The sequence below is a fragment of the Sapajus apella genome, unplaced genomic scaffold (assembly GCF_009761245.1).
Source record: "Sapajus apella isolate SASKATOON/1434 unplaced genomic scaffold, GSC_monkey_1.0 scaffold54, whole genome shotgun sequence".
NCBI classification, from domain to species: Eukaryota; Metazoa; Chordata; class Mammalia; order Primates; family Cebidae; genus Sapajus; species Sapajus apella.
In genome coordinates this window covers 10,875,188-10,900,167 of record NW_022436994.1, presented here as the reverse complement: position 1 = coordinate 10,900,167, position 24,980 = coordinate 10,875,188, and the positions used below count along the sequence as shown (strand labels likewise).

Sequence of the window (24,980 nt, the reverse complement as noted above, 5' to 3'; positions counted from 1 at the left end):
CCTTACATGGTCACAACGGTGATATGTAGTTAGTTTCATATTCTTTTTTCACTTACAAAACTCTAAGCATTTCAAATTGCTGCATAGTCTTCAGATTAACATGTAATTGCTCATATAGTATTCCACTGAATGGCTGAAGTCTAGTTAACCTAATTTCATATTGTTGAATGTTTTGCTTCTTGCTTTTGTCACTGTTTTTGTCACAGGGGCCCACTAAGTATTAAGATTGCCTTGTAGTGGAGGGTTTCCTTAGGATTCTCTTCCCCAAAGAGTAGGCCAAGGAAGATAAATGTGAATTTGGTATTTGGTATTGTAGCAGGAGCGGCCTCGAGAAACAACAGATCTCTCAGACACTGAATACAGGAGGAAGGAGTTTATTCGGCCGGGAGCAAGGTAGCATATTTGCCTAACAGCCAAGCTCACCTAACAAAGGAAGTCTCCTTCTTTATATAGGCTTATACTTTAGATGCTACACGTGGAAGAATCTTAGGTTTATAGCTTAACATATGAAAAGGGTCTCAGTTTACAGTCTTAGGAATTACATATGAAGAGGGCTTCGGTTTACAGTCTTAGGAATGAAAAGGGGAAGTTTACAGTCTTAGGAATGAAAAGGGGAAGTTGATCTGAGATGCCTGGGTCTCCCTCTTCAGCATCAATGCCAAACTTTCCACATTAGACATTGTGATTCTAGGGGTTTACTCCGCCAACAGCCACAGCTTCACTTCCATCTCATCTTTTGGTTTGTTTTTGTTGATTTAAGAGGTGCTCCTGGTATTTTGATGCCACTTACATTTCACTTGCAGGAGCAAGGGTCAACTTGTTTTCCATAAGCTTTCCTTTAATAGCAATAGTTTCTCCCATGTGAAATGTCTGTTCTTCGGCTTTTGAAGAGGGGTGAGGTTATTTAGTTGGCTCATTGGTTTTGCTTGATTTTGGAGGGCTTTTTCTTTTTTTCCTTGTTTGGGGTGTGTGTATGTGTGTATGTGTGTCTGTCTGTCCATTTACAAATTATCTATTTCAGTTGACTTTCTAGCTAATTTTCATGAGCCTTTTATATACTATAAATATTTAATAGTTTGCTACAAAAAAAATGGAGGGGGACTTTGATGGATAATTCTTGAAGAAATAGAAGAGAGCTGCCTCTCTCTCCTGTTTAAAGCTGGGGAGCTCTGAGGCTGCAGTCCTGCCCTGTGAGACTGAGACCCTCCTCAAGCCACTGTGTGTCCTGCTTCCCCAAACTGCCTCTGTGCTTCAGCAGAGGTCAGACGTGGGGTTGAATTCAGGATTTGAGGCTGTTGACTTAGGAAGGCCTGAGATAACCAAGGTCCAGCTGAGGACATGTGAAGTAGGTCATGACATTGCTGACATTATCCTCATCAAATAAGATCAGATTTACTCATAATGCTCTGCTGTGGTCACTGCACATTGGGAATGAAATAAGAGGCTACAACTTGACTTTTGTGTAAGCCCTGTTCCAGGCATCTATTGCTAAGTAAAACCACACCAAATGTAGTGGCATAAAACAACCCCAAGCATTTCTTCTTACCATGATTTCTCATGGTTCTGGTTTGACTGGGCCCAACTAGGCAGTTCTCTCCAGGGATATCGCCTGGTTGCAGTCAGAGGGTGGCCAGGCCTGGAGACTTGCATATTAGGAGCTTGATGCTGGCTGTTGGCTGGGCCTCTCAGCCAGGACACCTGCACAGAGACTTTCCATGTCGCCTGGGCCGCCTCAGAGCATGGCTGCCAAGCTCCATCACAAAGTGTTACTAACTCTATTAGTCAAGGTAGTTGAAGGGGACATGGATTCTATCTTTTAAAGGAGAGGAATACACTTCTGGAAGAGCATGTGGGTCTAAAAATATCGTTGAGCCATTTTGAGAAACTCAGTCTGCCATAGGCATTCAGGGAATCCTCCCAGTAGCAGCTGCCTTAGCTTTGGCAGGCCCCATTCCCTACCTTGGTCAAGGTCACAGGCTTGGGCAGCTTCTCACTGGCACCCCCTGCTCTCCTGCCACAGCTGCATTCCCTGAGTCCCCAGGAGGGAGAAGATCGCAGAGGGCCGTCCTTCACCATCCATCACCTCTTCACAACCTCTCACCACAGATATACAGGGTGGTGAATCGCCACAAATATTTCTCACTATAATTCCACCACCACTCAGCTCATCACCCCCTTCCACATTTTGCTCTAAGAGGCCTGCTCAGGAAATGCCTTGCGGTAACCACTACAGGCAAAGGTGGCTTCTGAAAGGTGTCAGAAGTGAGTGGGGGTCTCTCCAGATAAAACAAAACTGAAAGAAAGCCCTTAGGCCAGTAGTTCTCAAACCTAGATATAAATAATACTTCCTAAAGAAGTCGTGCAGGTTTTTATTTGCTTCAGTTTCTGTAATTTTAACAATCACTCAAATGATGCTCTTGCAAATGGCCTGAAAACTACAGTGAGAAAGCTTTCCTCTGTAAGGTCAAGGAAAGAGAGGGGCACTGGTCTGCAGAAATCCTGCCACAGTGGAGCCTCATCTGTGTGGCAAGCGACCCCGCGCGTTCCCACCTGGGATTGCGCTTGGAGATTGGCTATTCCCTGCTACCTAGTCTCTCATCCTCCTCTTCCTCCTCTTCATCCCCTTCCTCCACCTCCTCATTGCTTTCCTGGAGACAAAAAGTTTCCAGGAAAGTCTCCAGCGTAGACTGTTGCAGGAGCCCCCAGCTGCTCTCCACAGTCCAGACTCCTCTCCTCCAATGCATTCTCCACTCTGATACTGGGTGATCAATCTCCATGTACATCTGGCCCTGCCTGTTTTTTTAGCAGCCACCCATCACCAAGAGCAATGGTTCACTCTCAAGGTTGATCCCGGGGCCAGCAGCATCAGGATCACCTGGGACCTCCTCAGAAATGTACGTTCTAAAAAAAAAAGAAAAGAAAAGAAAAAAGAAATGCACATTCTTGGGCCCTACTCCAAACCTGCTGAATCAGAGACTCTGGGGGTGGGGCTGGGAGTCTGCGTTTTAACTCCTGTGGGTGATTCTGCGCAGCTCAGGTTGGGGAACCTGTGGCCTACAGAATAACACCCCGCCTACTGCAGAGCGGCCTCTGGGGCTCCCTCCTCTCTCTCCACTGGTCTCCTGGCCCTGACTGCTGCCCACATGACCTGATGATGCCACTGCCAGGCTTCTCAGGGGTCCCCAAGAGTAGCCTGCTTTTGAACATGCTGTTTCTCTTCTTAAACATTCTTTCCCAACAAGCTCCCCAACAAACTCATACTCCAGCTTCACAATTTACAAACCTTGGGAGTCTCCTCGTCTGTGTCCCACACACCTCTTGCCTGTCTACCACAGCCTTTCACCTGGCTGGAGTTATGGCTTCCGTCCCATTCCCCTTTTGTTACATCTCGACTGTGTGTTTAAAGGGCAATGTCATATTCTTTTTTTTTTTTTTTTTTTTTTTTTTGAGACGGAGTTTCGCTCCTGTTACCCAGGCTGGAGTGCAATGGCGCAATCTCGGCTCACCGCAACCTCCGCCTCCCGGGTTCAGGGAATTCTCCTGCCCCAGCCTCCCGAGTTGCTGGGATTACAGGCACGCGCCACCATGCCCAGCTAATTTTTTGTATTTTTAGTAGAGACGGGGTTTCACCATGTTGACCAGGATGGTCTCGATCTCTTGACCTCGTGATCCACCCGCCTCAGCCTCCCACAGTGCTGGGATTACAGGCTTGAGCCACCGCGCCTGGCGGCAATGTCATCTTCTAATCCTCTCTTCGATCTGAAAGTCCAGCACAGAGCCTACACATATGGGGAGGGTTAGGAAATATTTAGTACTTGGCAAGGTGGCTAGCTGGCTGGCCAAATGACTAAATCCCCAACATGAGAAGAAAAATAAGCCTTTGAATAAGCAGAAAACATTTATTTATTTGCCAGAATGCTATTAGGTATAATATTTCCACAACCTTTGCCCCATCGTATCAATTACCTATCAAATAAAAGTAAGTGAGTAGGACTGCCAGTCCAGTTTGTAGACTCATTACAATAATGGTGAGGTAATTTGACATCTTAGTTGTAGCATTTTAATTTACTTCCCATACCCTTATTTTAGACTTGGGCTGATTTTGTTTAATGCAGGGCACAGGCTGTTTTGCATGATTAGTTATTTGTATTGATTTTTTTAAAAGTCACCATATTGAAAATCATCATAGCTTATAAAACAAAAAGAACTTGTATCATCTTAGAGATACTTGTTTTGCTAATTGCTCTGGCTACCTTGTGGGAATTTTAAGCATTTCTTTCCTGACATTCAAGACAGCTCTTTACACATTTCTCCAATTATCTGATTCAGAGTATTGGACCCCAACGAGCAAACCAAAGTTAACTCTTGTCTTTCCATTTTCTGATGCAAAGGTATCAAAATATTCAGCGAACCATTGCAACAGAGAGGCCTGAAGAAGATTCTGGCAGCCAAAGCTGTGAGCAAGCCCCAGCAGGAGGAGGTGGAGGTGCAGGGAGTGACTCAGAAGCTGAATCTTCCCAGTCCAACTTAGGTATTGAAGGAGGGGTCCCCGCAACCTGTGATGGCTTCCAGGGGCTGTGTGACAGAGGACTGCAAGCCACTCACCTTGCCTCGTGCGGAACAATGTACCCAGAGTGAAGAGAGTGGAGGGCCAGGGTGGAAAAGAGAGGCTGCCTGGTGCCCACAGGGGAAAGCAGTCAGAACAAACTTCCCACCAGGAAACAGGAGAAGTGACCATGGTGAAGGAAACACCATCACCCTGGCATGGGGATCTGGAGACAGGAAACAAATGAATTCTGGGGATGGAGCTGAGTTTGCTATCATACTTGTGAAGCAAGGCAACTTTGTCAGTGGCTCAATCATGTATTGTTAAGTAAATGTATTTGTTCGTGTCCTAAGGATTTTTCCACTTATAAATAAAACATGCAATAAAACTTTACAATCTATTTTAAAGGAGCCATGTGACAGTAGGAATAATCACTTGTTTGCACGTAAAATAAAATTCAGTTCTCCCAAGAGAGGAACCTGGGAGAAGAGGTTTCCCAGCATGCCACAGGAGGGAATTTTTACCAACCACACTAGGCATTCACCTGGGGCCTGGTTTGCCTGGTTTTCATTTCTTTGAATTTACCCGAGTGGAACTCAGACAAGGATAATCAAAAGGCATGAGACTGGCTTCCACTTTTTTGTTTAACCTGTAATGAGATAAGATTATCACAGTGACATTCTATTAATCCACTTTCTTTTTAAATTGGATAAATGATGCCAGATTCATTTGCCAAAAGAAGGCTTAGAGAACCGTCTGGGCAGGCAGCACTGGGATTCCAATCCTGCCAGGTCTCAGCCATCTATGACAATGCAGAATATTGGACATTTTCATGTGATTTTTAAAAATGCACATCCACAATTCCACCACCAATTTTAACTCCCCCCTTTCTGTTATTCATTTTACCAGATATGCTAACTAAACTGACTAGTTTAGGTTTTTCTGTTATTATTTATTTTATTTTTGAAAACAGAGTCTCTCTTTGTCACCCAGGCTGGAATGCATTATTATGGTGCAATCATAGCTCACTGCAGCCTCAAACTCCTGGGCTCAGGCAGCCCTCCCAACTCAGCCTCCTGAGTAGCTGGGACCTCAGGCATCTACCTCCATGCTTGGCTAATTTTTTCATTTTTTGTAGAGACAGAGTCTTGCTGTGTTACCCAGGCTGGTCTCAAATTCCTGGCCTCATGTGATCCTCTGGCCTCAGCCTCACAAAGTGCTAGGATTACAGGCATGAGACACTGCACCTGGCCTGTTATTAATTTCTTTGTTCAACCTTCTGAGAGAAATATGGTACAATAGCTAAGTAATTAGAAAGACGAGGAAAAAGCAACAGAAAGTTTATTTCTGAGTTTGATATTTAATCAGTTGGCATTTACTGTATCAAAAAAGTCCCATAATTAGTGACTGAAACTCACAACCATGCATCTACCCCACAGTTCTGCAGGTTGGCGATCTGAGCAGAGCTCAGCTGGGTGGCTCCTTGGGTTGCTGCTGGGCTCACCTGTCTGTCTTGGGTCAGCTGTGGAGTCGGCCATGGGCTGTCCTGAGATGGTTGCCAGTAGGGTGGCTTGTCACTGTTCCCATGGCCCTGTGGCTTCTCATCTTGCAGCAGGCTCGCCCAAGCTTGTTCTCATGGCAGTGGCAAGAATACCAGAGAGTGGAGACACAGGTCTCTTGAAATCCTGATGCAGAACTGACCAATTGTCACTTCTGACATGTTCTATTGGTTGAAACCAGGCACAAGGCCAGCCCCCAATTCACCAAGGGGAAGGGCAGCAAAGTCCCAATGCAACTGGGTGTGGATATAAGGAAGAGAGGAACTGTGGTCCTTTCTGCAAACAATCTATCACAGCTATGGTTTGCAACTTGTAAAGGAAATAAGAAAAAATAGGCAGGCATGGTGGTGCACGCCTGTGGTCCCAGCTACTCAGGAGGCTGAGTATATGGGAGGATGGCTTGAGCCCAGGAGGTCAAGGCTGCAGTGAGCTGTGATCGCCTGGCTGCACTCCAGCCTGGGTGACAGAGCAAGACCCTGTCTCAAGAAAGAAAGAGAGAGGAAGGAAGGAAAGGAAGTATGAATAAATGAATGAGCAAAAGAAAAAAGGGAGGGAGGGAGGGAGGGAGGGAGGGAGGGAAGAAAGGAAAGAAGGAAGGAAGGGAAGGAGGGAGGGAGGGAGAGAGAAGGAGGGAGGGAGGAAGGAAGGAAGGAAGGGAGGGAGGGAGGGAGGGAAGGAGGGAGGAAGAAAAATCATTGTGATAAAAGGGGAGAGATGTTAGAAGACTTGAGCCTTATTGAAGTTATGCAGAAACACTACTAGGAAGTGATGATTCTTAACTGACATACATAAAGTAATGGCACTTGGCGTAAATCCAACAGTCTGCTGTGTGGGTGAAGGCATGTGTGTCGCTGCCGTCAGGAGGGAAGTACAGAGGTTGAAATGCCCCTTTCCCAATGTGTTCTGTTGCTTCCCTTCACTTTTTGCAGATCTAAGAAGAGAAGGTTCACTTTCTCCGGTGAACTCGCAAAAAATCACGTTGCTGCTACAGTCCCCAGCGGTCAAGTTCATCACCAACCCGGAGTTCTTCACTGTGCTGCACGCCAACTATGTGAGTGCCCTAAAACATGGAGGGGGCTGCCTGGCTCGGCAAGACCCAAAACACAGCTTTGTAAAGTCATCTGATAGACCTAAAAGACTAGACTTATAAGCAACAAAAAAGACAGCTCAGTACACTCTTTTGACTGTCTGTGAGTCTCCCAAAAAAGAAAAAGACTGGGTTTGGAAATGCTGTTGCCTCTGTGGGTTTTTCTTAGGCTCAAATGTGTTAATGTCAGTGAAAGTGCTTTGGAAACAAACCTGTTTTCATTATTATTAAAATTTTAACAGAGCAAGATTATGAAGTGGCCAGAGTTTCTTCAGCCTAATCATTTTATAAAATCATTTACACTGATAAAATTTTAAAGCAGAGTTCTTCTAGGTAAACAATGAGGTTTCTTTTTGATACGGTTTTTCAAATATCATGCTGAAGTTAAATTTCATGTGATTTTACCTATGTAGTTTTTTCATTGCATTTTTTTTGTATTTTCAAGAAAGCAATGTCACGTTATCACTATATTCACTAATTTTTCCATTCAACAAACATTTTCTGCAGTTCAGGCTCAGATCTAGGTGCTGGAGTCACAAAGACAGATTAGGGTGATAGCTAAACAGTAGGAGCTCCCATTTTGTGGAGCAATGACATGAAAAAGATCAGCTCAATGTGACAGGACCAGGCAAACTGAGGGAGGGCAGAATGCTCTGGGGGTGCCAGGGAGCATTCCTGGGGAGGCAGCTCAATTGAGTCCTGGAGGTTGAAAGTGGACAGGAAGAGGTCCAGGCAGAGGGACATCTGTAGAAAGGATGTACCAGTGCCGGGCGTGGTGGCTCACTCCCGTAATCCCAGCATTTTGGGAGGCCGAGGCGGGCAGATCACGAGGTCAGGAGATTGAGACTATCCTGGCTAACACGGTGAAACCCTGTCTCTACTAAAAATACAAAAAATAAGCTAGGCATGGTGGCACATGCCTGTAATCACAGCTATTTGGGAAGCTGAGGCAGGAGAATCGCTTGAACCCAGGAGACAGAGATTGAAGTGAGCCAAGATCACGCCATTGCACTCCAGCCTGGGCGACAGAGCGAGACTCTGTCTCAAAAAAGAAAAAGAAAAAAGGATGCACCCATGAGGAGGCCTGGGAAATAACTCCAGGGTGGTGAGTGTGGGTGGCTGGTAGGAGGGAGAGGGGAAGAGAGGCTGGAGATCCATGCACAGGAGCCTGGATCAACTACAGCAGGTCACAGGAACCAACAGTAACACTGAGGCTACCTGACCGGGGTGGTGGATGATGCATTTTCTCTGGCAGAGTATCAGGGAGAAACTGAGCTGAGGCAGTTAAGATATAGGCTGATTCAACCGCTGAGTGAGAGATGATCTGGCTCTGACCTAGGGAAGGGGCCGGAGCGTGGCAAGGAATGGCTCCATTCAGGGATATTTCTCATGGACTCATCAGCACCTGGGTCCATTATGATCACGGATGGGTGCAAGATGAGGACTCTAGAAAGACAGCATAGTTTCTGCTTTGGGCGCCTGGGTGAGGCAGTGACCCCACTAAGCTGGAGGTGGAATTTGACTGGGTGTTGGAGGGCGTGGCAGCAGAGGTGGGGATCAGTTTTTAACAGGCTATTTCTGAGAAGCCTATGGGATTCCCAGTGGCTGGATTCCAAGCAAATCCCCAGAGGTGCAGTGGGAGCCACAGGGAAAATGCTTATGGCACATGACCATGCCCCAGCCCTGGTGCAGGTGGCCCTGGGCCAGCAGCAGCCACTGGCCCAACCCCCTGCCTGTACATGGTCTGTCCTTTCCACCCCCCGCCGTCTCCCCCACACACACACCAGTCCTGTGTACCATCACATTGTCATTTCTTTCTTCATCTCTTTCCTTCCCCCAACACCTACACCTACACACACACACACACACACACACACACACACACATTTTTACATAGTGTTCAAAAAAATGACAGACCTCTCATGTCCAGCCTTCAATCCAGGGGCTCTAAGTTAATACTCCCCCTTTTAGACAGGTAGGAAGACCAAAGGCAGACCTCAGCAGCCAGAGAAGGGACCATGGAGGAGAGAGAGGACTGAGGCTCAGGCAGGTAGAGGGAGGCCAAGGAGAACCAGGCATGGCTGAGACAGCAGGAAGTCCATGTGGAGTCACACAGAGAGGTGGGCCGTGTCCCGAGCTGCCCAGCACTCAGGTGGAACGGGTGTCACAGATAGGTCCATGTGAGCCAAGGGAGCGTGTTTCAATGCACATTTACTTCTTTTTCTTTCTTTTTTTTTTTTTTTTTTTTTTTTTTTTTTTATTTGAGACAGGGCCTTGCTCTGTTGCCCAGGCTGGAATGCAACAGCACAATCATAGCTCACTGCAGCCTCTATTCTCAGACTCAGGTGATCCTCCCACCTCAGCCTCCCAAATAGCTGGGACCACCAGCATACACCACCATGCCCAGCTAATTTTTTAAATTTTTTGTAGAGACGGGGTTTTGCCCAAGCTGTCTCAAATTCCTGGGTGTTTACTTCCTGAGCAAGAGCTCATTTTCTGAGGCCTCCACCTTATGTTCACGATAAACCACTGTGTCGCATTCACACTTAGCAGTGTTAGGGTGCTCACAGTGTGCTTGCTCTGTGTTTTCCCTAATTCCCCACTACCTACCCCATCCGCCCTGACCCATCTCAGAGTGCCTACCGAGTCTTCACCAGTAGCACCTGCTTAAAGCACATGATTCTGAAAGTCCGGCGGGATGCTCGCAATTTTGAACGCTACCAGCACAACCGGGACTTGGTGAATTTCATCAACATGTTCGCAGACACTCGGCTGGAACTGCCCCGGGGCTGGGAGATCAAAACAGACCAGCAGGGAAAGGTAAGTGTGACCCACGTGCGGAGCTTTCATCAAACAGGCTCCTTCCCCAAAGAGAAGACTAGTGAGGACGTGAGGAGGAGGGTATGGGGAGGAGTTGTGTCCGGGAGATGCGCTATCGACCGCCAGCAGGAAAGGGGGTGATAACCATCCACATCTGGGTTTCTCAACCTCAGTGCTACAGTGTGGAGAAGGGGGCCAGGCCAGGGGAATACCCTGTGCTTTATGGGACACTAGCAGCATTCCTGTCCCTCACGCCACTAGATGCCAACCACGGCGACATTGCTGTGTCACCAGGGGAGCAAAGTCACACCTGGTTAAGAACCACTGTCTACATCTTTTTAAATTTAGGTTTGGAACGTGTAACCAGATTCTGTCCAATGACCTTTCTGTTGTTTGCCTCCTTAGACAGCTAACTCTCAGGGGATAAACTCATTGGTTAAATGCAGTACATTGTTAGATTATTTGTTGTGATTTCCCTAATACACCTTAAGTTAAAACAGCCTAACAAGCAGGGTAGGGTGTGCTGGGCCCATGCGATCTTCTTGGATTACATTTTGCTTCTGTGTAACCTTAGCCCAAAGCGGGCCTTCCCTGCCATGCTTTAGAAGACCAGCTGAGTCTGAAAGCAAGAAGGCTTTTTCCTAATCTTCATCAGCTATCTCGATGTATTCAAAGGACAGGCCAAGTAATTTCCTAGAACTGAACCTGTGTAACCTTCTATGAAATTTACCAGGGAGAATCACTCCCTCTTCTATGGTCCAAGGAACCAGGAGCTTTGCCTGCAGTTACGTCTGCGACATGTCCTTTCCTCTGTGAATGTGAACCTGCAAAGCCCCGTTCCCAAAGGGAGCTGATGGGGCACCAGTGTCCCCTCGATGCCATGAGTTTCTCTCCTACAAACCCCTAGTGTGCCTCAGAACATGGACTCTCTGGAGTGTGTGGGGAAAGAATGGGGGACTCCTTACAAGTCCATTAATAAAATGAATCTCTAGGACCAGCTCCTCTGTAACCCGGGATGAATTAGGGGAGGGAAAAGGGTATGCCTTGTGTAGTAGAAAGCCACTGTAACCAGGATCTGTTCCCTGGGACTTTCTCATTGACTGAACCTGGCCTCTGTTGGAAGAGTGACAATGATTTGTATGTGGGGACTTGGTGATGTGTATTAGGGTGGGAAATGAAGCCTGAACCAGAACAGAAAGTAAAGGAGCGACTTATCAGAGCTGGGTATGGTAGCCACGTTTACATTTATTGCTTAACCAGGATGCCAATAGGACACCGCCATGTTCATCATGCAAACAGCACACACCAATGTGAACAGCTTGCTGAGCCTTAGATTTCCATGACTGCAGCTTTTGCACCAGGTTAGGGATGACAGGGAGCCCAGTGAGATGACAGGGAGGCTTCCCAATGCCGTAAGCCCTGGTTCTCCATGGTACACATGCAGATGACGTGACATCTCCTGGTGATCACACCAGCAGGGAAGCACAGAGGCTGAGATGCATTCTGAGAGTTTTGTTCCATTTGGGAATGCATATGAGGAAATTTCTGGCAAGAGCTCTTCCCCCTCATTTTCTCTAGCAAGAAGATACCATACATGAGAAAGAAAAAAATCTGAATTTGAAATGAGAAGATATGTATTCTACTTTCAGTTATGACACAAACTAGCTGTGTGCCTACACACATGCACACACACACAAATGCTCTTACCAATTTCTTATTAATTGAACACACACATACACACTCATAGTGGCAGAATGTCTAAGAGGCATACCATGTGGTGAATTGCCGGGGAAAGTAGCCTTAGACTCGAAATGTATTATCACAGTCCATAGGGTGGTCAGAGAGGAACAAAGGAGGATAGTGGGAAAAATACATGGACCAGTCCATCTCAGTCTAAATACATAACCCTGTGCAAGTCACTTGACCTTTCTGAGCCTTAAAATAGCAACAGTAATGCCTACGTTGCTTTCATGATTTTACAATCAGATAAATAAGTTACTAAGTTAATGAAGGAATGCTTGATAATATCATGACAGATTAGTAGTATCTACCATTAATAATCCAAGGTCAAGATTGGTAAGTGGGGGAAATAAAAGAATATCTCATTGCCAAAGCCCATTGATGATGGGAATAGATTGAGAAAAACATGTTTGGACTGTGCCTTACAGGCTTCACCCTCTAACTTGGATAGGATATGCTGCACAGGAGACCGAAAATTAGGAATACAACTCACTAAAAAATGAGGTGGTCATAGCTCACTATGCGAAAGCCACCTTCGTCGCCTGCCAGAGCAGGTCCGTGCCCCTCACCCCAGCCAACCTGCTTTTTGCTTTATCTACACATTCAAAGAGGGCAAACTTTGCTTTTATTATGCACCATGGTAGGAAGTAGAAGGTCTGGGTAGAACTGCTTGGTGTCTTTGAATGCATGGTCAACTCTACAAAGGGGCAGAGGTCAGGGGCTCAGAGCTCTGCTGCTTCAGAAGGACCGGGGCAGTAAACACACTGGCCTCTGACTCATCTGCCATCTTCAGAGTCTGAAAAAAGAGGACAGAGCTTTCTGCCCAATTTAATAGAGATTGCAAGTGTGCCTCACACCTCATTCCCAGTCTGAGCTGAGGGACAGTCACCATCAGAGAGGTAGGGCAGTGGGCCCCATGGGTCCTATCTTGTGGCAGACATGAGACCAAGGTGGCCTCTGCTGAGGAATGAATAAATAAAATGAGAAGGGGCCTAGGAAGAGACACTACTGCAGAAAGGAAACAGAATCTTGGTCTGACAAAAAGCATGTCTTTTTTTTGGAAAGTACTTTTTTTTCTCAGAAAGTATAATTTTCTTTGGAAAATAGAAAGAACTGTTTAAAAGACATCTATTCATCATCCATGAAATGGTACACAGGCACATGACTTCTGTTATTAACCAAGAGGGAGAGGCCACAAACAGAAAACAAGCTGAGAGGAAACAGACATAAGAAAGTAGTCTGAAAATAGCTGTTTTAAGATTGCAGGGAAAAGCAAAAGGTAATAATAGCATAAGGATAAAACAGAGCATCACTGATGCTATGTGAAATCTCATCACTGATATGGCATATGAACATGGAAACAGCCCCTAAAACAGAAGGAAGGGACCATATTTCAATCAGTGGCAGAGAAAGTAAAAAGGAAAAAAAAATGCAAAAACTGAAAAAAGAAAAAATTTATCTTCTCTATGCCTACCCTAACCATCCAAGTTAATACCACAGCCCTCCCCGACCCCTGGGTCATGTGCTCCCCCATGTCACTTACACATTTATTAGGTTTATTGCTTATTGTCTGTTTCTCATGGCAGGGTTTTAAGCTTTTTGAGAACAGAAATCTTTGTTTTGCTCATTAATATAACATCAAGGGTCAAGAATAGTGTCTGATAGATAGTTGGCACTCAATAAATCTCTGTTGCACCAATGACTTATACAGTAACTTGAGGAAAGAAACCAGAATACTAGGTACAGCAGGAAAAATTAAATATTAATATTAATTATCTTAAATAAATATTAAATATTAAAATTAAAACTTTGCTGATCTAAAATAAATTATTTAGGTGTGCAGATTAATTGAGCTCACTAAATTACAGTAAAGGTAATTGAAATACATTATATATCTACACATGTACTGAATATCTTTAAATAGAAATTCTTTAAAAATCTTATCAATATGCAGCCATGATAATATAAAAGTTACCTACAAAAGAATAAAAATCAGGCCGGGCGTAGTAGCTCACGCCTGTAATCCCAGCACTTTGGGAGGCTGAGGCAGATGGGTCACAAGTTCAGGAGATCGAGACCATCCTGGCCAGTATGGTGAAACCCCGTCTCTACTTAAAATACAAAAATTAGCTGGGCGTGGTGGTGGCGCACGCCTGTAGTCGCAGCTGCTCAGGAGGCTGAGGGAGGAGAATCGCTGGAACCCGGGAGTCAGAGGTTGCAGTGAACCAAGATCACACCACTGCAATCCAGACTGGGTGACAGAGAGAGACTCCGTCTCAAGAAAAAAAAAAAAAAAGAATAAAAATCAGACAAGCTTCAAACTTCCCATCCAAAAATGAAAGTAGAGAAATCCACAGAGCAATGACTCCAAGATATTGATGAGAAAAGATTGTAGCCCAGTAGTCCTAAATACAGACAATGATTGCCATTCATGGGCGAAGGCAGAAAAACAGCCTCATGTGCAAAATCAGAGCTTACCCTACTCTTTTACCCGTCCTGATTATTATAGTTTGATAGTTAATATGGTTTGTTTGACCCCTTCAAATCTCCCGCTGGAATTTAATCTCTATTGTGGCAGTGTTGGAGTGGGCCTAGTGGAAGGTGCCTGGGTCTAGATCCCTCATGAAAGACTGGTGCCATCCTTGCAGTAATCGGTGAGTTCTCACCGTATTTGTTCACTCAAGAGCTAGTTGTTAAAACGAACCTGGCACCCGCCCTCTACCCCCGCTCTCTCTGGCTTCCTCTCTCACCGTGGAATGTCTGCACATGCTCCCCTTCACCCTCCACCATGAGTGGAAGGAAGCAGCCTGAGGCTTTCACCAGACACCCAGTCTTCCAACCAGTAGGATCATGAACCCAATAAACTTTTCTGCTTTATAAATGTCCCGGTCTCAGGTATTCCTATAGAGAAACACGAACAGACTAAGACACTGATGAAACACCAAAAGCCATTCTCCAGATGGCTCAGTAACAAATCAAAGCACAACATTAACAGTGAGAAAATGATAGTATAAAAAGGACTAGAGAAATCCACAGAGCAATTAAATCAATCAAATACATAAATATAAATAAAAGTAATTGTTCTTAGAATGCTTTAAAACATATTGGAAAAGCCTAAATAAAATATGGAAAAGTTGTATAATACAAATGGAATAGTTGTATAGTAACAGTCTGGATCAATATCACCAGACTGGAATTTTAAAAAGTGAGAAGAGGGAAGATAAGCAGGGGAAGGAAAGTTATGCTGAGTTACTAGTTGGGCTCAAGGGGAGTAAAACTGGATAATTTTACAAAGACTAAATATAGTAATTTGACAAGCTTAAAAGGCAACTGTTTGCACCATTTAAACCAGAATTTTTCTTTTCCAAAGTTCTTCGAAAGATAAAATCAAACAAAGTAGAGTTTGTATGGCAAAACACACAAAAAATTGCAAATAAGATGGAAATAATAAAAGTAAGGTAAGAACAGTAAAGCCAAGCATAACAGTTACGACAAAAGGTGGAAACATGATAAACTTACGTACCAAAAGGAAAACACTTTCAGGTTTGGTAACAGATCCAGTTTACAAAAAGACATAGCTAAGAGGTGGTTTAGAAAGTTTAGAAATAAAAGAATAAATATTAATATAGTGTGAAGACAATAACAGAAAAACCAGTGGTGGTGTATTAATATGATACAAAGGAGAATTCCAATCGCAATCCCTAAATTGGGTCAAAGAAATATTTTATATTAATCAATGGCAAAATTAAGATAAAGATATAATCATCATGCACCTTATGAGCCAAATAATAACATATTATATTAAATTTAAAAAACCAAGGAGAAATGGAAGGAGATGGAAAAATACAGTCATGGTAGGAAAATGTGTTTTATATCCAACAGTTTGACAGATTAAATAGACAAAATGATTTAGGATTTAAATAATATAACTTTATGTGAATGAAACAAATTAATTCTTTTATTAGAGTTTACATGAATGGATAAACAAAATGTGGTATATACCTGCAATGAAATGTTTGTCCTTACAAAGAAGTGAAATTCCGAAACATGCTACATGAATGAACCTTGAAGACATTATGCTAAGTGAGATAAACAAGACACAAAAGAACAAGAATTATATGATTCCACTCATATAAGGACCTAGAATAGTCAAATTTATAGAGATGGAAAGTAGATCAGAGTTTATCAGGGGGCTTGTAGGAGAGAAAATGAGGAGTTACTGTTTCGTGGATACAGTGTTTCAATTTGGGAAGGTGAAAAAGTGCTGGGGAAGGAGAGTGGCCATGGTTGCACAACCGTGAGAATTTCTTATATTTAATGCCACTGAACTGTACGCTTAAAAATGGTTATCGTTTTATGTATATTTTGCCACAACGACAAAATAGAAAAAAGGCCTAAAAAATGGAGTTGACAACTTCTTTTCATGATTATTTTTCTAAGTGGTGATGTTCGATACTGCAAAGAAAACAAAAAAGCAGAAAATAATCAGGTCACATCCTATGGCCATAAAGCAATCAAATTAAATTGTAAGTAAATTTAAGCACAGTCATAAAAACAAAATCTTTGCCAGCTGGAAAGTAAAAGCAATGCTCTAGATGACACTTGGGTTTAAAATGAAATAAAGACTTAGAAACTATTGAGAAATTGTTGAAAATACATGTGAACAATACTTAATAAAATACAGAAAGGATATACTCAAGGCTTAGTAGCATTAAGGCATTTCAGTTGATTAAGAAATATTTTTTTAATTACTTGATAAAAATTAAATATTTATTTATTTACTTATTGAGACTGGGTCTCACTGTGTCACCCAGGCTGTAGTGCAGTGGCATGATCACAGCTCACTGCAACCTTGACTTCCTGTGCTCCAGCAATCTTTCCTCCTCAATCTCCCAGGTAGCTGGGACCACAGGTGCATACCACTAAGACTGGCTTTTTTGGTATATTTTTGTATTTCTTTTTGGCAGAGCCAGGTTTTCACCATGTTGCCCAGGCTAGTTTCAAACTCCCAAGCTCAAGTGATCCACCTGCTTTGCCCTCCCCCAAAGTGCTGAGATTACAGGTGTAATTAATACACATTTATATTTTAAAAATAAAAAGTACTCTTGGTAAACTAAGAATGTAAATATGTTTTTGTGACCTAATAAAGCCTCCCTTGAAACAATGAACATCTTATTGTACAATTGGGCCTAGTAGTTTTCCTTTAAAAATCAAGAATAAGAAAAGATTGCAACTACTACTTCTTATTTAATGTTGTTCTGGAAGTACTCACCAATATTACAAGGAAGGTGGTAAAAACCAAAGAGCCCTCCTAAAGAAGGAAACAAAGTTAACATTATTTGCAATTAAAAATCAAAGAGGATATACTTAAAAGAGTAGTTTATTATATGGAACCATTAATATGATGAGCTGACAAAAAGTAAATACATAAATAACTTTCCTGAGTAACAGCAATGAAGAGTTATAAAACATTATATGAAAAGATGCACTCAGAATAGCAACGGACAGTATTAAATACCTGTAAATGATCTTACCCAGAAATATGCATCTTTCAGTAAAACAACTATAAAACTGTACTAAGAAAAAAATTCTTTAGTATACATGTTCAGAAATGGAAAACGGTTACACCAACTATCATAGGAATGAATTGTCTCCAAAATAATTTGCAGTCTCAAAGTGATTCTAAACAAAATCCAATAGAACTATTTTTGGAACTTAATAAAATTAATATTAGTTCCTCTGGAAAAAACACAGACAAGAATACTTAAGAAAATCTTGGAAAAAAAAAAAGGAAACTTGCCTTACAGACATTAATAATTGGAATAGTGCAGTCCCAGTGAAAAGGCTCAGACCATTGGAACAAATAAAATATCATGAAACAGACAGTAGTATTTATAAGAAATTTGTTTATAATAAAACAATAGGAAATGAATGACTTGAAAAAAATGGGCTGTCTGAGAAAAATGTCAAACTACAACTTCACATCATACCAAAATATTTCAGAAAGGTAAAAGATTTAGTGATAACGACTAACTCACCAAAACTAAAGCTAGAAAAATATGGTAAACACTTAACTGACCTCTAGAGAGAAATGACTGAGAGATTTGAATACATAGAAATATTAAAAATTCAGTGTATTAGAATATAAAACAAAAATCAAAAGCAAATTTGAAAGCAGATCTATAACTTAGCACATGTATAATAAATAAGAAAACTTTAACATCTCAACAACAACAAAAAAGAGAACAGACACACTGCAGGCAATATGCTAAGGAAAGAATTGACTAATCAGCCTATGAGAACATGTTTTTCTTTTGTAAATTTCCTGGGAAATTGTAATTCACCATTATTTACCATTCAACACTTCTAAGAGTTCTTTCAAAATTAGTATTTGTGAGAGCATTATAAAGAGAAAGATTCATGAACTAATGGTAACATGATAAATCTGGACAACAGTTGTGAAGATAGTTTATTGGTATGGATCAATAATCATAAATATTTTTCTTTTAACCAAGTAATTAATTCAACTTTTAGAAATGTATACTAAACAATTGCCACAGATACACAAATATAAGGAACCTATTTAATTTAATTTATAAACATCTCAGCATGTATTTGAATGATGAAAAGTCTATTTTTAATATTTATTAGTTTTGCTTTCACTTGTGTGTTTAAAACGCATGTTAATGTGTTTTGTTTTTTCCCATTCCCATTTCAGTCTTATTCCATTTCTTTACATGTATTTTTGACATCCTACTGTTGTTTTTTGAAGTCATCTACCAATTTTTCAAGGGTATGCCATCTTCAGTTCCAATTGAACATACAGCTCTTTTTTGAATGTATGTGGGATGCTATTTTGGAAATTTTTAAAGCAAGTCACAAATATTGATTCACATGAAATTAGGAGTGGTGTTATTTGCCTTTTTCCTAGGGGGGTATATTTTTATCTCAATAATGAAACCACTTCCTATATTAACTTTTATAAAGCCCTTTAAACTGCTTGTTTACAATGACATCCAATACTCGAAATTATAAGCTCAAACCTTTCAAGAATAATTTCTAAATCTGTATAAAAATTTTTAACTACTTTTGTCAGGTAAATCTAAAAATATCTAAAACTAGCATTGATTAAGGTCATTTGAAGCTGATATGACTTCACCAAATGTTACTGTTCATTGAAAAGATAGTAATTTAAAAACTGTCTTATGTTGAAGGAAAAAAAGGTAATAACTTTCTCTTTTATGAGAGATAATTTTAAATTTAAAGAACAATGTTACCATATATTGGAATATATACAGTAATCAGACATGGCACAAGGATTTATATTCAAGAGTGTTCATTGAAGCATTATTTTAAAATAGTAAAAAAGACAAATGTCCAACAATTAAGGGTACTAAAATTAATTGTTATACTTTCATCAAACAATATTATATAGTCATTAAAATTATCTATTAAAAGTATTTAATAATGGGGAAATACAAAATAATAAGTGAAAAACCTTATAACAAAATTATAGATCTTGATGTGGAGAAAAATATGTATATATTTGTATGTATGGAAAAGAAAAAAAACTAGGAAAAAATCAAAATATTTTGTCAATTATCTTTAGACTCTGATACTTGGGTTGATTTTTATCCTCTTTCTACCATTTTATCTTTTTAAAGTTTTTTTCTCAGTAAAAATATATACATTCTATAATTTTAAAAAAGCATCTATCTTAATTAAAATGCTCTACAAATTATTAATTACTAGTGTTATCTTAACTCAGTAAAGGCTCTATTGCTCTTACTTTCCATGTTGAATAAATTATTATAGTCACTACCTATGAACTCCACGAATAGTGTAGAATGTTTCTCTATGACTGATACTACTTCATTCAGCTACTGAGCAAACAGGCAATGCCCTGTCCTCCATCCACATCAATGGCCCCCATCCATTTTGACACCAGGGACCAGTTTTGTGGAAGACAATTTTTCCACAGATGGAAGGGTAGGGGATAGTTTTAGGATGACTCAAGCACGTTACATTGATTGTGCACTTTATTTGTATTATTACATTGTAATATATAGTGAAATAATCCTACAGCTCGCTGTAATGTACAATCAGTGGGAACCCTGAGCTGGTTCATCTTTGACTAGATGCTGCCACCTGGGGGTAATGAGAAACGGTGACAGATCATCAGACATTAGATTCTCATGAGGAGTGCACGACCTAGATCCCACACATGCGCAGTTCACAATGGGGTTTGCGCTCCTATGAGAATCTGCTGCTGCAGCTAATCTGAAGGGAGGTGGAGCTCGAGCCCGGGTGGTAGTGCTCGCTGGGTCGCAGCTCATCTCCTGCTGTCCGGCCTGCTTCCTAGCAGGCCTGAACTAGGTAGATGGGTTTTGAGTAGATTTAAAAAGGAAGTAGGGGAATAGGGGAGGCTGGGCAGAAATGAACCTGAGGCCTGGGCCCTGTAGCACTCCTGTGTATTACTGACTCCATTTTGGCCTATTCTCACACACGGTGTTTTTTTCACTGGTCTGTCTGCAGTCTTTTTTTGTGGACCACAACAGTCGAGCCACCACTTTCATTGACCCCCGAATCCCTCTTCAGAACGGCCGTCTTCCCAATCATCTGACTCATCGACAGCACCTCCAGAGGCTCCGAAGTTACAGCGCTGGAGAGGTAATGCCCCCTACACCCCACTCCCCTACTGTTCACCGGTCAGTCTCTGCCTCTTCCATGGGGACAGAACAGTTCCTTAGTGGCCAGGATCTAGGGTTGCCTGCGCTGGAAGGAACTAAGCCATATGCACCCTGCTCTGTGGAAGAATGATGACCACGACCGGGATACCCACTTAACACCCCAGACCTGTCTTCAGTCACCGCTTCTGCCTTGCCAAAAGAGTCCCACACACTCACCACTACTAAAAACCTGTCTAGTTGAAAGGAAACTGAAAATGCAATGTCAGGAGATCGCGACACTTATGACTGGAGCTGTGGCTCCTGAGGCCTGTGGTGTGTGACCACAGGGAACTGCTGTGTTGTGTATGACTAACTAAACTTCTGCCTCTCCATAGCATCCTAGAAAATACTTCAATAACATTATCCATGAACTAGAAACTAGGGGAAATTAAGCAGGCCACAGGAATGCTGTATTCCCAGTCTACCATGTGCTCTTCCTTGGTTTTATATTCTCTTTCATCAGGAAGATGGTAGTCCTTCCTGGCTACCATGAAGGGCTAAGCATCACTTCATTGTTTTTCTGAATTAGTTTCCGTAACCTATACTCTTCCTGTCCTTCTTTCTCGAGCCGAAATTGAAAGCATAGCTCTTTTTTTCCTCCTGATCCGTTCTTGATGATATCATGAGCAAACTTTTTATGTCCTAACTGACATTTCCCAAGTATCGGTGCCTCGTTTTTGTAGAAACCACCAGGATCTCAAGAGATGTGGCGTCTGAGAACTATTTCCTATAAAACAGCTTTTAGAATTGGATTGTAATAAGGTTAAAAAATGAAAAACATGGTGCAGGAAGGAAAGGAAGATATGTATATGTACGGGTGTGTGGGTGTGTGTTCGTGTGTGTGTATTCCACAGTGAGTCATTCCAGGGAGAGCCTGGGAGTTTCTCTCCGGAGATTAATATTCACCCTGCAGCCACCTCCTCCAGATAGCAAACGTAAGTCTCAAGGGAAAAGCGTATTGCTGATGTATGGGCACCAGTTATTTACCACTTTTTCGGGAGTCCTCTGTATACTCTGAGAGAGATTACTATTTCCAACCAACAGCACTCATGGCTTAATGCTGGTGTGATAAAATGAATTTTTTTTTTCATGGAGTCGTCTTAAGTATCATTGTTTCGGGAGTCTGCTAAAAGCATGCTAAATCTTTCTTTCTTCATATACATAAAGTGCATGTGACCAGGCAGAGAGGGAGTACTATACATCCCTGAGCATTACATGGGTGTCAGCATTTGCTAGATGCAGACGTGTTCACAGACTGCAGAAAGTAATGCCTCTGCTTCCCAGTTCAACGTGCATAGTCTCTCCTTCCTTGGTGGCATTCCTATAATACTTCACAAAGTATAAGGTGTATTGTCTTCAGATTACAGGGAATAAATTCAGAATTCTTCATGAACTTCAATATGCCATTTAAATTTACTTAAAACATCCAAGCTCTTTAATCTCATTGAGACAATTTCAGTATCAACATAGGGTAACTAACTACATGTGATAGAGTAGCTGAGTACTGCAGACAGATTCACTGTCAATAAAAACTTGAGTTGCGCAAGAGGAATTCCCTAAAGATACAGATCTCTTACAATTACAAGAAATTAATCTGAAGTGTAAATATTTAAAATCTCTCCAACTGAGAAAACAGGACTGAAACTATGGACACTGCTTGCATTACCTGTTTTAAAACATGTGTTTGATGTGATTGAATAGCCCAAATAGAGTTAATTTAATATTATTTAAATCATTAATACCATTTGCCATAACATGTATGGCAAAGTGCCATCTGCATCAGTTGAGAACTAGCTGGAAGACTCTAACACATACGATGAAAGGGTGTTGCTGTTCACCAGCCATCTGTCTGCTTCCTAATGTGTCCACCCTGACTATTCATCACATTTCCAAACCTCACTCATCTCTCTGCCCATCCTCTCTCTTCTCGTAACTTTGGACTGACACAAGGGGATGCCAAGAAAAACAACAGAGAGAAGCTGAGAGGCAGAGGGTATCTGATCCACAGGCAGCGCACCAGAGAAAACAAAGACTCAGCCTCTAAGAAAATAAATATATGGTTCCTCCCACTGCAAAAGCCCTCAGCCTAGGGACAAGGACATAGAGGGACTCTGGTATCAAAATAGAGGGGAGTGGGTGGTGGGAAATTTTGGCTGCATTTGCTGTGTGTGATTTTGCTCAGCAAACATTGATTCCATGCATGGCTTGCTATGAACACCGTGGAATGCAAAGTATGAGACAATCCCTGCCAATCCCTACTTGAATGCAAATTGGAGAAGTTTGTATTCCATTTTTGAAGCCAGGCCAAAAATACATACAGAGTTAAGTGACAAGAGAAATCAGAATATGGTTGAGTGGCAAGAGAGATGTTAGGATAAGTGCCACAGAAGTTCAAAAGAAACCAAGGAAAAGTATCTTAAAATAAGGTACCTGGCCTGGCACAGTGACTCATGCCTGTAATACAAACACTTTGGGAAGCTGAGATGGGAGGATCGCTTGAGCCTAGGAGTTTGAGACCAGCCTGGGCATCATGGTGAGCCCCTTTCTCTACTAAAAATTTGAAAATTAGTTGGGCGTGGTGGTGTGTACCTGTTGTCCCAGCTACTCAGAAGGCTGAAGTGGGAGGATGGCTTGAGCCTGAAAGATAGGGGTGAAGTGAAATGTGTTCACACCACTGCACCCCAGCCTAGGCAGCAGCGCAAGACTCTATCTCAACAAAACAGAACAAAACAAATAATAAAATAAGGTACCTGACTAGAACTTGAAAACTGGTAGAATCTAGCTAGGTACAAAGGATAGGGAAGGGCAGCATTACAGAGCACGAAGCAAAGGTGCAGAGGTCAGATTAAGAAACGCTCACAGAGAGACAGTGACTAGCTCAGTCTGAGCCAAGCAGCAGGTTCCCACTTGCCGTGCCTTGGTTTTCAGAAAACTTTGGTGCTGCACGAAGGAGTTGGAACTTTTTAATGGACCACTGAATGAATCTGAGGAAAGTAATGGTGTCACCCATTGTTTCAGGGTGAAATCATCTCCAAAACACATTTTGAGAGATGGGGAAAGACTCTTGGCATTTGGGAAAGGACAATTCTCTGATGTGTGGAATCGTCCCATTTTATTGCAGGCTGTTTTTTTCCTGATCCCATTCATTAAAGGTCAGGATTGCCCCCATTTCCCTAGTAATTATGTCAAAACAGAACAGCCCCCTAGCATTTCCACCCACCCCTAGATGGTGGTATTACCCCTGTAAAGAACCATTATTTGAGAGTCCAGTAAACTGAAATACTAAGGTCTTGCTCACTTCACACAGGGAGTTCAGGACCACAGCTCTAGTTTCCTAACAGTGTCTGTGCAAACTTTTTTTTGTTTGTTTGTTTTGAGAGAGACTCATTCTGTCACCCAGGCTGGAGTGCAGTGGCAAGATCTCAGCTCACTGCAACCTCCACCTCCTGGTTTCAAGCAAGTCTCCTGCCTCAGCCTCCAGAGTAGCTGGGACTACAGGCATGTACCACCACACCCACTAACTTCGGTATTTTCAGTTGAGATGGGGTTTCATCATGTTGTCCAGGCTGGTCTCGAACTCTTGACCTTAAGTGATCCGCCTGCCTCAGCTTCCCAAAGTGCTGGGATTACAGACGTAAGCCACTGCACCTGGTTACAAACTCATATTTTTAATAGAAGACCATGAAGGCCAAGAAGAGGGATTTGAGAGAGGCCTGCCGGAGACCACTGCCACAGTCAGATGGAAGGGGATGAGGCCGAGTTGAAGTGACAAAGAGAGAAAACAAAGGGCAGCTTATGGGGAGAAGCCTCAGGGAGGTCAAGGGGTGTGTTAGGAAAAGTCACTGGGACTTCAGTCTGCAGATGGGCGTTCCAGCTCCAGCATGTCCACAGAGGAGCTGGGTATCAATCATTGTTCATCCCTCCCTGCCAGGGGCTTCATCTGCAAATGAGTGGTGATCACTAAGGTGGGTTCCAGCTCTGTGATTCTCAGAATCTGCGGGGCTTGATTCCAAGTCTCCAACACTGCATAACTAAGAGAGCCATTAACAGCACAGAGCTAAGAGGAGCAGGAAAGGCAGGTGGGGAGGATGGCATTTGTCTTTAGGCAAGTTGATAATGTGTGTGAAAACAGCAAGATATCTGATGAGATATGACAGTTAAACAGATGGAAATGTGAGACTCAGGAATCATCAATGGATTATTTCTATAATCCATTTTTTTTCTGTGTCCTATATCACAGGCAATGAGAAATTAAGCTATAGATATTTCTTAGACTATAACTTACAAGTGTGGGTATTTTCTGTTCACCCACATAAGTCTTGAGTGTTATTCAGCAGTTGATTTTTTATAAATTGCATGTAAGGACAGAATTAAAATGAATTTCTATATTAAGAATCCTAAATGGTAACTTTTTTTCTCAAAATCCCAATGGCAGATTATTAATAGAAACATTGTTAAACATCTTTTGGATTGTCCTTCCTCACCTGGAAAATTTTCAG

The 24,980-nt window shown here is 42.2% G+C and overlaps 1 protein-coding gene across 11 annotated transcripts in view; it reads left to right on the top strand.

Annotated features, from left to right (window-relative positions):
• HECW1 (HECT, C2 and WW domain containing E3 ubiquitin protein ligase 1) overlaps nucleotides 1-24,980 on the top strand; it is a 454,797-nt gene that overhangs the window by 350,838 nt on the left and 78,979 nt on the right. For all 11 annotated transcript variants that reach the window (XM_032244417.1, XM_032244423.1, XM_032244418.1 and 8 more), the window contains 4 exons: nucleotides 4,392-4,531; nucleotides 7,035-7,156; nucleotides 9,827-10,012; nucleotides 20,288-20,422. In XM_032244417.1, the coding sequence (XP_032100308.1) occupies nucleotides 4,392-4,531; nucleotides 7,035-7,156; nucleotides 9,827-10,012; nucleotides 20,288-20,422 (583 nt within the window). The remainder of the gene's footprint in view (nucleotides 1-4,391; nucleotides 4,532-7,034; nucleotides 7,157-9,826; nucleotides 10,013-20,287; nucleotides 20,423-24,980) is intronic.